We start from the raw sequence: 12,466 nt of genomic DNA, 5'->3' as shown, positions 1-12,466 counted from the left end.
TGCATTCGCAAATCGCGTTAACAGCTGTTAACGCGATTTGCGAATTTATCGCACGCGGTAAACTGCTTTGAAAATGAGGCCCATAGAGTGGGAAATTTTCTAAAAGCCCATTTCCGTGGATAAAGCATTATTTTGCAAGAAGAAATGTCATTGAAAATTATCCTCTGACTTGCTTTCTGAGATCCTTCCAGACTTGTGTGTGTCTGTCTTTTCATAACATCAGGGAAGCCTGGACATCAAATTAGGTATACCTGTTTAAATTAAATTCATAAAATAATTTCTTAGATAAGAATTAAATATTTTGGTACTTAAGGTATTATAGTAAGTAAATGTGCTCTATACTGGATATTTATTTTCCCAGCTATGTCTTTATGTAATGGAACTTTTTACTTTGTCCATCAGTTCACTTGACATGCAGTGCTTTGTTTCATAAGCCTTTCAAAACATTTTCCGATTAATCACTTACAAAAAGAGTTCTTCACAACACAACATGAAAACATTTACCTCAACAGAATTGTGGTACTGTATGAAGGTAGCAGATACAGCATGAGTGAATGGATCACCTGCCTTTGGCGTCATATCCTGTTTGACCAAAAGAGCCAGGTCCACTAACTACAAGAAACAAGAAATATATAAGGTGAACAAGGTCCACCAAAGTAGAACAGACAAATGCAAAACAAAAAGGATATGAACCTCTTAGTTTTAAGGTAAAAGATTTTTACATTCGTATCACTGCTGTTCTCTGAAGACTGCATCTTAATAAAATCACAGTGATGGATCAAATGAAATGCAGATGTCAAATCTGAGGAACTTTTCCATGTCCTAGAATTTTAAAAACCTCATTCCATTATGGGCCTGATTTTCTAAGACTATTCTTCCATTCAGCGTTAATGGTGAAAAAGGTTTTGTGAATAAGGCCTATGTGGCATTAAAAGGGCAATTTTCATTTATATAAGTAAATAACGAATTATGCTCATAAATTGCCCTCCCTGATTAGTCTGTTGTCATCCTTTGCCAGAGAAATTTATTTTATGTGAATTATACTAACATAAAATTGTGAATAAAGGTGTGGTAAGTACTTCCATAAGGTTTAATTAGGTTCTTACTTGCTAATTTGTTTTTCCTTAAGTCCTGATAGACCAGTCCAGACAAGTGGGATTTGTCCTCCCCATATCAGCAGACCGAGGCAGAAAGCAAGCTGATCTGACCTGATGTCCCCTCGCTATATATTCTGGTACAGCAGGGAAGGCATCAATAGTCTCTTGCCCAAAGGAAGATATTACCAAATGGGAAAAAAGAAAATAGTTTCAGTAACAAAGAGGAGACCCCCTACAAAATAGTAAGGGATTGAGCATCATCTCTACTCTCTTTTCCCTGTGTTGTGTCAACCAGGACCCAGCACAAGGGCTCAGTACTATGACAAACAAGTGCTGCTTTAGTTTCTTGGATTTCTGTGCCATTTCTTCCCCTTTAATTGACAAAATGATTTGTACATTACCAAAACAAACTCTGAAATAAAATCCTGTTCCTCCTCCTTCTTTGAGTCCTGCTGTCCATACCTGCTCCGGGGAAGGGGGAACGGGTTCCTGAGATTGCATGACGGGCCTTAACACTGCTGCTAGCCTTGGGGCTGTGCCTTCTCTCTTGCAGACCTTTTTAAAGATGTGGAGCATCTTTAGCCAAGAAAGTGAAATACAGGGTCAGATTGTCCTGGGGGAGGAAGAGCAGCCACCCCTCTGACTGTTATCCTGGAGGAGCCCCTGACTGGCTGAGGCTCCCACTGGAAAAATCAGTCTGGTATTAAGGCTGTTGCCCCCAGGAGCCACTTTCCTCCACCTTCTTGCTGCACCAAGCGTCATCTATCATCTGCTGGAGGCAGAGAACTACTGCTGTACCAGAATATATAGGGAGAGATGTTGGGTGAGATCATCTTATTCTCTGCCTCCCTCTGCTGGTAGGAGGGAGAAATCTCACTTATCTCAACTGTTCTGGCAGGGCAATAAGGAAAAGACTAATTAGTTAGATGTGTCATTATTTTAAGGGAAAAGAAAAGGTGAGGGAGGTACTCAAAGGAACCAAGAGGAAAAAAACAGTATGTTAGTGAACAAAAAAAATATATATATATACACCACCACAACTCTACAAATCAAAAAATCACAAACTACTACCATGGATGCAATTTGAAAAAATAAGTGAAACACTGACATTTTTAAAGACAAACATAAAACCTTTAGTGTTATAAAAGGACTGTCATATTATAGCAAACATTTATGTTGTTGAATCTTCCGTCTAAACTTCTGATGAGCATTTTAAGTTGGCAGCATCATTGATGAAACACCTAGATTTTGGAGAAGCTTGATGTCATAGCTGCAATTCAGTTTTGAAAAGATAAGTGACATTATCAATATTATGTGTTTGGACTGTTGATGTTTTTGCACATGAAGGTGAATTATCAAAACATTATGAGTGAAACATTTGCATATACATGCATTAGGTAGCCTCTACATATGCCATATTTTATAAAAGTAAAAAAGTGTGTATTTTTACTTTTGCACGCACATATAAGCGTGTAAAAAGAGCAATGGTTTAGGTGTGTTCCAGGATAGGGCCAACACTTAAGCATGTAAGTTGCTATTTTAGAAGACACTTATAGGCATACAATTTCCAATTTACTTACATATTTTTAGATCTGCTAATTATTTGGTGTGACATTAAACGTGTTCATTGTATTGCACTGACTGAGTGGGAGGTCTGGATGAACTCAGGGTAAGGTCTCAATGACTTGGAGAAAGGCTGGGCAAACTGGTGGACAAATTGGTAAACTGGTTCATTTCATTTACATTCATGTTTTAAAATTAAGAACTTAAGAACATGCCATACTGGGTTGGACCAAGGGTCCATCAAGCCCAGCATCCTGTCTCCAACAGTGGCCAATCCAGGCCATAAGAACCTGGCAAGTTCCCAAAAACTAAGTTGGCCAACTTAGTGCAAGTTAAGTCCACTTTACTTACACATGTAAAATATACGAGCACATATTTTGAAAATAGATATGGAAATTATGTGTGTTCAATGCATTTAAATACATGGTTTCAATGCATTGCATGTATTCATGAGTAAACTTTCAAATTTGCATATGTTGAGGTATAGATATAGATATATATATTAGAAATCAAAAAAATAAGGCAACGTATTGTGTATTATTATTAGTGCTTACAATATACTATACACAAAAAAACCCCAATAACAAAAATGTTTGGGGAGAAAAGAATTTAGTTGGAGAGACCGTAAGCAGCCGCAAGGACGGTGAGGTACTCAAATAAAATCTTAAAAGATTAGAAATCCATCAGGATCCCCTCGACTAAGACAAGTTGTATGTTATTCATCCAGCATTGAAGAATACAGCCGTGGGAGACGGCGTTTGGTGGTACTTTAAAGTCTAAGTATGCTTGGATGTTTCTGACGAACAAAGTTGTCTTATAAAGGTGATGGTTTAAAGGGCATAATTGCCCACGGTTCATATATGGTGATTCATGTGGCTGTCTGCGTCAGATGATATAAGAGGGATACAGAACTGAAGTAACATAATAACACAATCGTGAGATGGGAGAGATAACTTTATGTTGATGCCTGGTCTTTTTGAATTAATCCCCTGAAGAAGCCTGGCTGGCGAAACAAGGCCCTTGTTGGGATGCAAGAAAAATATATGTGGGACACACCGCTAAAAGGATTTGAGAATAATCTATTTGAACATCCAGAAAGAGTTATTTGAGTCTAAGTTTAAAAATTTAGTCTCGAATTAATAACAATATTCTAATGTAATAACAATGATATATAACATATAGGTTTGAAAACGAAGTGGTGTTTTTCACTTAAGAAGATCAACAGCAATATTGAAAAATTTATTCTCTGGTGTTATTTGGGCAATCGAGGGACAGATTTAGATTAGAGGTAGAATAAAGTTGAGGGTAAATATTAGATGGGTTTAAGATTGTATGGTTGTGGACATTGCTATTAATGTTCAATTTAATATATAAAAAATATTTTTATTGTTGGAATGTTTTATAAAAAATAGTAAAATTGATATTAAGTACATTTTCAATAAAGTATAATTATTTTAATTAAATCACGGAGTTTTTTGAGATTAATTATATGAGAAATAATAGTGCTTTTCTCCACAAACATTTTTGTTATTGGGGTTTTTTTGTGTATATTATATATATATATTATATATATATATACACACATATGTTTTATGAAATATGCATATCATATATGCGGGTTATAAAATACTATGGTAAAACAAGGCATGGCCATATATGTGTGCATCTGCTGGCACATGAAGCTGTTTGAAAGTTATCTTCTTAATGTTTGGGTATGATTAAAAGTTATGTGGTATTCTATGAATGCATATTTTTTACTTAAAGAATTGGTACCACTATGACATGACAGCCCTTATAATCAAAAATAACCCAGTGCTCTTCACCTTAAACAGGATATTATAGACGCTGTACAGCTAACAAATATCAGAGATGACCATCATACTAGGCTTCCTCGTAAGGGCTTTCGCCTATTCAACTCGGCCTTATAAATAATCATAGGTCATATTGATGAAACTAATTTTTTAAATATTTTTTCTTATGCAATTAAAACTCGCAAAATCATAGGCTGTGTTCAGCCCGAAATCATATTATGCTTTGTGCAAATCCATCATTAGAAATTTCAACTTATCTTGAACACTTCGATATGTGAATGGAAATTATCAGTCTTAAGCCATAACGATAATCACAGTGCTGATGACCCATCAGCACTGTGATTATCGGTCATCAGCACTGTGATTATGGGTCATCAGCACTGTGATTATCGTTATGGCTTAAGACTGATAATTTCCATTCACATATCGAAGTGTTCAAGATAAGTTGAAATTTCTAATGATGGATTTGCACAAAGCATAATATGATTTCGGGCTGAACACAGCCTATGATTTTGCGAGTTTTAATTGCATAAGAAAAAATATTTAAAAAATTAGTTTCATCAATATGACCTATGATTATTTATAAGGCCGAGTTGAATAGGCAAAAGCCCTTACGAGGAAGCCTAGTATGATGGTCATCTCTGATATTTGTTAGCTGTACAGCGTCTATAATATCCTGTTTAAGGTGAAGAGCACTGGGTTATTTTTGACTACTGGTTCATTCCCAATACTTTTCGTCCATAATTCTAAGTCCTCCTCTATTGAATCTGAGCCCTTATAATCACACATGGATGGTAACTTTCAACCCAGGGCGCGGGTGCACATTTGTGTGCATACGTCAGCCTGTACCCAGGGACGCAGCCATTTTATAACATATATGCATATGTTATAAAATAGCCTGGCCACGTGTACATTTGCATCAAATTTTAAGTGGGAGAGCTCAATTGCGTGTAAATACCGACTCTACTATGTAAAATTGGGGATTTTAAAATGGGCACATGCCAATGCTATTCCCAGTTTTAGCAATGCATCCCCAGTTCACACAGTTCTCGATACCCCCTAATTTAATAGCCATCATTCCCCCTAGTTAATACTGACCCTTAAAACCCCGCTGATCTGCCTATTCTTCTTTATTTTTTTAATATACATATCATCCATAGCAGAAGTTATGTGGCGGTGGGCCTCGGCGTGCACCGCATCATGTATTTTCATGCACATTTCAGGTACACACCCCGAAATGCCCATGTCTCGCACTGTCCCTTTCTGAAAACGTTCGAGATGTATGCACTCCGGGAGATAGATGCGTAATCTCAGCGGCTTTTAAAACCCGCTCGGCGTGCATGTGCAGCCCCAAATTAATGCATGTCAGGCTTTTAAAATTCCCCTTTAAAGGTTTTATGTTATTGTCTTAAAACTGCAGTGTTGACATTTTTCAATTGACATCCACGGTAGTAGTTTATGATTTCCCATGTTACTGTCATCTAGTAATATGATAACAAAAGTCTAGAATGTGGAAGAAGTGTTTGTGTGTGTGCTTATGTTTAAAGAATATGAAATTTGGAGACAGAAAAAAGAATTAGAAATCCTCTTGGCTCTACCAAGTTAAAGCACTTAAATAATTCTTAACTTCTATTATTCATTTATAAGTAATACAAGGAATTTATGGCTAAATTTAGCAATAGCTATATTTCTTTTAAAAACATACCACAAACATATTAGGCAGATGCAAAATCTAATCAACTGCAGCACATCAAAAAGAAATGCTGTAAAAATTGAGCTCAACTGTGAGATAAAATTATATTTTTAAAATGTCTATATCTTCAGTTCTAGTTCTACTTAAGAGATCACAATCAATTAGCAATATTCTATGCTACTACAGAATAACCATTTTCAAATAAACACTTGTAGTATGTGTGGCAGACTATCATAGAAATATTTTATTGGGCCACATGAATGGGTAATTTTGGCCTTTAATAATTTGTAGAAGAAACCAAAGGTCTGTTACCACCAATTCTGCATATCCATTAATACAGGTTCTAGCTGTATCAAAGTGCCTTAACATTAGCTTACATTTATTTAAAATATCTTTATACCACCTATCTACAATACTCAGTGGTTTACAATAAAACATTCATAAAAACATCAATTTTAAACATCTTAAAAATAAAACATATACAACTAAAATCTTAAAATCAAAAGGCAAAAAAATAAAATAGTTAAAATGATCACCTGCCAAGATTAAAACACATGCTCAGCCCCCAAAACATCAAGAAGCTATATTATTAAAAAGCTATTGCAAAAAAATGAACTTTAACTTTCTTCCTAAATTTTAAAAATAATGGATTCACTTTTGATGTTTCCAGATAACAAATTCCACAGTTTGGGGCAGATTTTAAAAACCCTACGCGCGTAAATCCAGCTGGATTTTTGCGTGTAGGGGGATTACGCGTGCCGGGCCTATTTTCAAAAGGCCCGGCAGGCGGGCATAAAGCCCCAGGACGCAGGTAAGTCCCGGGGCTTTTCTGAATAAGCGGGCAGGGTACGGGGAGCAGGTGGGGCATGGTGGGGCGGACGGTCAGGGGGCGTGGCCCAGGGGTGGGGTAGAAGGCGTGGCCGAGGACTCCTGTGTCGGGGGATCGTGCGCCGGCCAATTGGCCGGTGCGCACAATTATCGCCTGCCTCTGGCAGGCGTAACCTGTGTGATAAAGGTATGGGGGTATTTTATTTTCGAGTTAGGGGGCGGGACAGGTAGGGGAAAGGAGGAGAAGATGGGGGGGGAAAGGAAAGTTCTCTTTGAGGCCACTCCGATTTCGGAATGGCCTTGCCTGGAATGGAGAAAGCCAGCTGGTCTCCCCGAGGGCTCAGCGCGCGCAAGGTGCACTAGTGTGAACCCCCTTGTGTGCGCCGACTGCGGATTTTATAACTTACACACGCGGGGTACATTTGTGCGCACCAGGTAGCATGCACAAATGTACCCCGCGCACGTAAGTTTTAAAATCTGCCCTTTTATGTTCTTGAACACAAAAAAGGCATTCTTGACTCTCATCAAGTCTTATCTGTTTGAATGATGGCATACACAACAAATTTTGAGCCTTTAATCGCAAACTTCTCACAGGCTGGTAGATTTTGAGTGCAGCATTAAAAGCTACAGGAGCAAGGTCCCTCATGCCCTTCAAAACTAAATTTAAAATTTGAATTTGATATGCCACTCAATTGGTAACCACTGAAGTTTGAAATAAGTAATACGAAGACAATCCAATAAAAAAAAATATTTCTGGTAAATGCTAACACATACAATTTTTGCTACTGAGAAAACTTGGAAGATATTTTTCAAGAATTTCTTACCTGTGCCACAGTTTCATAAGCTAAATATGCTAAAATTTCCATAGCAATGGCATTTGGTTTTATCTCCATGCTGCTGCAATCTAACCAGTCTCGAAACTTTGAAGCTTTCTTGGCTGCCAGTGTAAAACAGAGAATAAATTAAATAGTACATTTATACTGATGTTTCAAACCCTATATATAAAACAAAAAAATGGCAATCCACTTCAAATAATGGAGAGGGACTAATAATCAATAAAGCAATATGAAGAGCACCAATTTCCTTATTTCAAAAACTGTTTATCTGAAGAAACATGGAGACTCTGATAAACTACATCATAAGACTAATGTGAAAGAATATAACATATCCAAAAACTTTAATCATTTAATATATCAGCACGTTTATCAACTAAATATCACTTTTAATCCCTCAAAAATCTAAAAACACATTCAATCCCACATACTTATACACACTTTCATTGACAAAGAAACATTGTATCTATACAACATTAAAAACAATCATAACAACATAAGAAATTGCCATGCTGGGTCAGAGCAAGGGTCCATCAAGCCCAGCATCCTGTTTCCTACAGAGGCCAAATCAGGCCACTAGAACCTGGCAATTACCCAAACACTAAGAAGATCCCATGCTACTGATGCAATTAATAGTGGCTATTCCCTAAGTAAACGATTAATAGCAGTTAATGGACTTTCCTCTAAGAACTTATCCAAACCTTTTTTGAACCCAGCTACACTAACTGCACTTACCACATCCTCTGGCAACAAATTCCAGAGCTTTATTGTGCGTTGAGTGAAAAAGAATTTTCTCCGATTAGTCTTAAATGTGCTACTTGCTAACTTCATGGAATGCTCCCTAGGCCTTCTATTATTCAAAAGTGTAAATAACCGATTCACATCCTCATTAGTAAACACGGAAGTAAATAATTCATTTAGTCTTTCTGCAATGGCCTTATCTTCCTTAAGAGCCCCTTTAACCCCTCGGTCATCAAATGGTTCAACCGACTCCCTGAAAGGTTTCTTGCTTTGGATATATTTTAAAAAGTTTTTATTACGAGTTTTTGCCTCTATGGCCAACTTCATTTTAAATTCTCCCTTTGCCTGTCTTATCAATGTTTTACACTTAACTTGACAATGCTTATGTTTTATCCTATTTTCTTCAGATGGATCTTTCTTCCAATTTTTGAAGGACTTTTTTTTTGGCTAAAATAGCCTCTTTCACCTCACCTTTTAACCATGATGATAATCATTTTGCCTTCCTTCCACCTTTCTTAATGTGTGGAATACATATGGACTGTGCCTCTAGGATTGTATTTTTAAACAATATCCATGCCTGTTGAACACTTTTAACCTTTGCAGTTGCACCTTTCAGTTTTTTTCTATTTTCCTCATTTTATCAAAGTTTCCCTTTTGAAAGTTTAGTGTTAGAGCTGCAGATTTACTTATTGTCCCCCCTCTTCCAGTACATTTTTTTTAATTTAATTTTTATTGAACTTTTCATATTTTTACAGGATACAGTAAGACAGTATACAAGAGGATATTGCAATCGTTTCTTATTAACCAACAACCAAGGATTCAACAAACTCCTTCTTTATACTAATACCTAAACATAAGGAAAAAAGCTTTGAGACATTACAGGTATTTCACTTAGAGCAGAGATTTAGGTATTCATAAAAACAACCTAGTTATCTCGTCATCTTCTAATTTTCTTTTTCCCATACCTGTGGGGTTTTCAAGAGTGGGAGTCCAGATATAATCTCAACTGTTCCGAGTAGTTAAAAACATACCTAGTGTTCTGATATAAAATCAGACAACGACAAGGAAACTTAAGTGTAAACTTAGCCCCTCTTCCAAGAACTTCAGCCCTCATCGAAATAAACTTCCTTCGTTGAAGTTGAGTACTCCAGGCTAAGTCAGGGAATATTCTTATATTTTCACCATAGAAGTTTTGTTTTTGATTTCGGAAATACATCTTCAATACTGAGTCCCTTTCCATCAAAAACGCAAATTGCACAATCAAGGTAGCCCTAGATTTTATATTGACTTTGAATGATTTCTCCAATATATCTGTTAAATCTAAATTTATCTCAGATTGTTCTTCCAACTGCTGTTTCTCTTCTCCCTTTAAGGGAAGATAGTATATTCTTGAGATAACCGGGATCGCAGACTCCGAATACTTCAATATTTATTTATTTATTTATCTGCTTTTATATACCGACATTCATAGGGGTACATCACATCGGTTCACATTGTAACAGAGGAAATAGTATGACGGGGTTGTACTATTTTTACATTGTAACATTTTTAAATATAAACCTTGTAACATTTATGCTTTATGTATAGAAACATTGTAACATTGAATAATTTATACACTGTAACATATATACATGTATACATTCCCTTTGTAGGTGTGAGACGGAATGTTTGGCGTTGAATGATAAATTTTGAGCTTGGGGGGGGGGCAATTAGCTGAAAGACAGTAGGGCCAAGTTGAAAGGACAGATGATGCAGGGGTGAAGGAGGGAGGGAGGAGAGGTGTGGTGGGGAAGGTGGGGGGATGGGATGGGTATCTGATGGGCAAGGGTGGAATCTGCAGGGGCAAGGGAGAGAAAACAGGAGGAGTGAGTACAGGGGTATGTACCAGGGCGGGCATGTGGCGGAGGGGGAGGACGGGAGAGGGGAGGGAGGGGGAGGGGGATGGAGTTAGGTGGGGAGTTGGTAGGCTTTCTGGAAGAGCCAGGTTTTTAATTGCTTTTGAATGTTTGTGGGGAGGGTTCCATTCTGAGGTGGGAAGGAAGCTGGTTCCAGAGGGATAGACCAGCTACTGAGAAGGAGCGTTGTCTGGTGGAGGTCAGGTGGGCAAGTTTTGTATGTGGTATGATAATGAGGCCTGTGTTTTGGGAACGCAGGTTTCTTTGGTTATGTTGTAGTTTGGGAGGGTCTTTGGACCATTTGATTTTTGGTTGTTGATGGTTTTGTGTAGTATGGTGAGGGTTTTGTATTGAGATCTGTATGCTATGGGGAGCCAGTGTAGTTCTTTTAGAATTGGGGTGATGTGTGAGGTGCGGTTGGTGTTTGTGAGGGCTCTGGCTGCGGCATTTTGTAGAAACTGTAGAGGTTTAGTGGTGGAGGCGGGCAGTCCGAGGAGGAAGGAGTTGCAGTAGTCCAACTTGGATAGTTGGACTACTGCAACTCTTAATTAAATAGCTTCCAAACAGATCAATTGGAGAAATCAAATGGATCTTTGGGAAACTTAAAACCCTAAGTGTAAAATTCCTAATTTGATTCTCCAAAGATTCTATTTTATCCATACATATTTTATTAGATCTAATCAAATTAGATTGAATTTTCTCATTTTCCACAATCTTCCCTTCTATGATATTCATAGTTTCTTCCAGTTTCCCCACCTTTTGATTAATTACCCCATTTTGCTGTAATACATCCTATATTTTTTAGATAAATTATTAATAGATTTTTGCATTAAGATTATCATATTTCCTATCTCCTCTAAAGAAAATTTCTTTGAGGATAAAGATCCCCCCTTCCAGTAAATTTGATCATGTTATGATCACTGTTGCCAAGTGGCCCCACCACCGTTACCTCTCTCACCAAATTGTGCGTTCCACTAAGAATTAAATCTAAAATAGCTCCCTCTCTTGGTTCCTGAACCAATTGCTCCATGAAGCAGTCATTTATTATATCCAGGAACTTTATGTCTCTAGCAAGTCCTGATGTTACATTTACCCAGTCAATATTGGGGTAATTGAAATCTGCCATTATTATTGTTCTGCCAAATTGGTTAGATTTCCTGATTTCTCTTAGCATTTCATCATCTGTCTATTTTGTCCAGGTGGTCGGTAGTATACTCCTATCACTATACTATTACCCAACACACATGGGATTTCTATCCATATAGATTCCACTGAGCATTTAGTCTATTGTACGAACTATATCCTGTTGGACGCTATACACTCCCGGATATAAAGTGTCACACCCCTACCAAGTTGATCCTCCCTATCATTGCGATATAATTTGTACCCTGATATAGCACTGTCCCATTGGTTATCCTCCTTCCACCAAGTCTCTGTGATGCCAATTATGTCAATCTCATCATTTGCTGCTATACACTCTAACTCTCCCATCTTACTACTTAGACTTCTGACATTGGCATACAGACATTTCAAAGTGTGTTTTTTGTTTGTATTAACAACCTGCTTTTCAGTTGTTAGGGATAATTCAGAAATCATTAGCTTCAGTGATTTTTTACATATAGGCCCATGGACTACGTTTGCTTTTATTGGAACCTCTCTGTTGGGATGCCCTAACTCTCCTTTTTCATTAGTATCCTTCAAGGATACATTTCTCCAAACTATGCACTGCTGGGTGACTGTCGGCTTTCCCCCTTGTTCTAGTTTAAAAGCTGCTCTATCTCCTTTTTGAAAGTTACTGCCAGCAGCTTAGTTCCACTCTGGTTAAGGTGGAGCCCATCCTTTCGGAAAAGTCTCTCCCTTCCCCAAATGTTTCCCCAGTTCCTTACAAAACGGAATCCCTCTTCCATGTACCTTCGTCTCATCCATGCATTGAAACTCTGGAGCTCTGCCTGCCTCTGGGGACCTGCACGTGGAATAGGAAGCATTTCAGAGAAAGCCACCCTGG

The 12,466-nt window shown here is 37.6% G+C and overlaps 1 protein-coding gene across 4 annotated transcripts in view; it reads right to left on the bottom strand.

Annotated features, from left to right (window-relative positions):
- The window catches only part of SUPT3H (SPT3 homolog, SAGA and STAGA complex component), a 1,115,145-nt gene that overhangs the window by 329,680 nt on the left and 772,999 nt on the right, over nt 1–12,466 (bottom strand). For all 4 annotated transcript variants that reach the window (XM_029596080.1, XM_029596081.1, XM_029596083.1 and 1 more), the window contains 2 exons: nt 7,817–7,929; nt 505–612 (listed from right to left, as the gene is read on the bottom strand). In XM_029596080.1, the coding sequence (XP_029451940.1) occupies nt 505–612; nt 7,817–7,929 (221 nt within the window). The remainder of the gene's footprint in view (nt 1–504; nt 613–7,816; nt 7,930–12,466) is intronic.

This window comes from Rhinatrema bivittatum, chromosome 3, assembly GCF_901001135.1.
Source record: "Rhinatrema bivittatum chromosome 3, aRhiBiv1.1, whole genome shotgun sequence".
Taxonomy (NCBI): domain Eukaryota; kingdom Metazoa; phylum Chordata; class Amphibia; order Gymnophiona; family Rhinatrematidae; genus Rhinatrema; species Rhinatrema bivittatum.
Note: the sequence above shows the minus strand (reverse complement) of the source record. Positions and strands in the feature narration are given on the sequence as shown.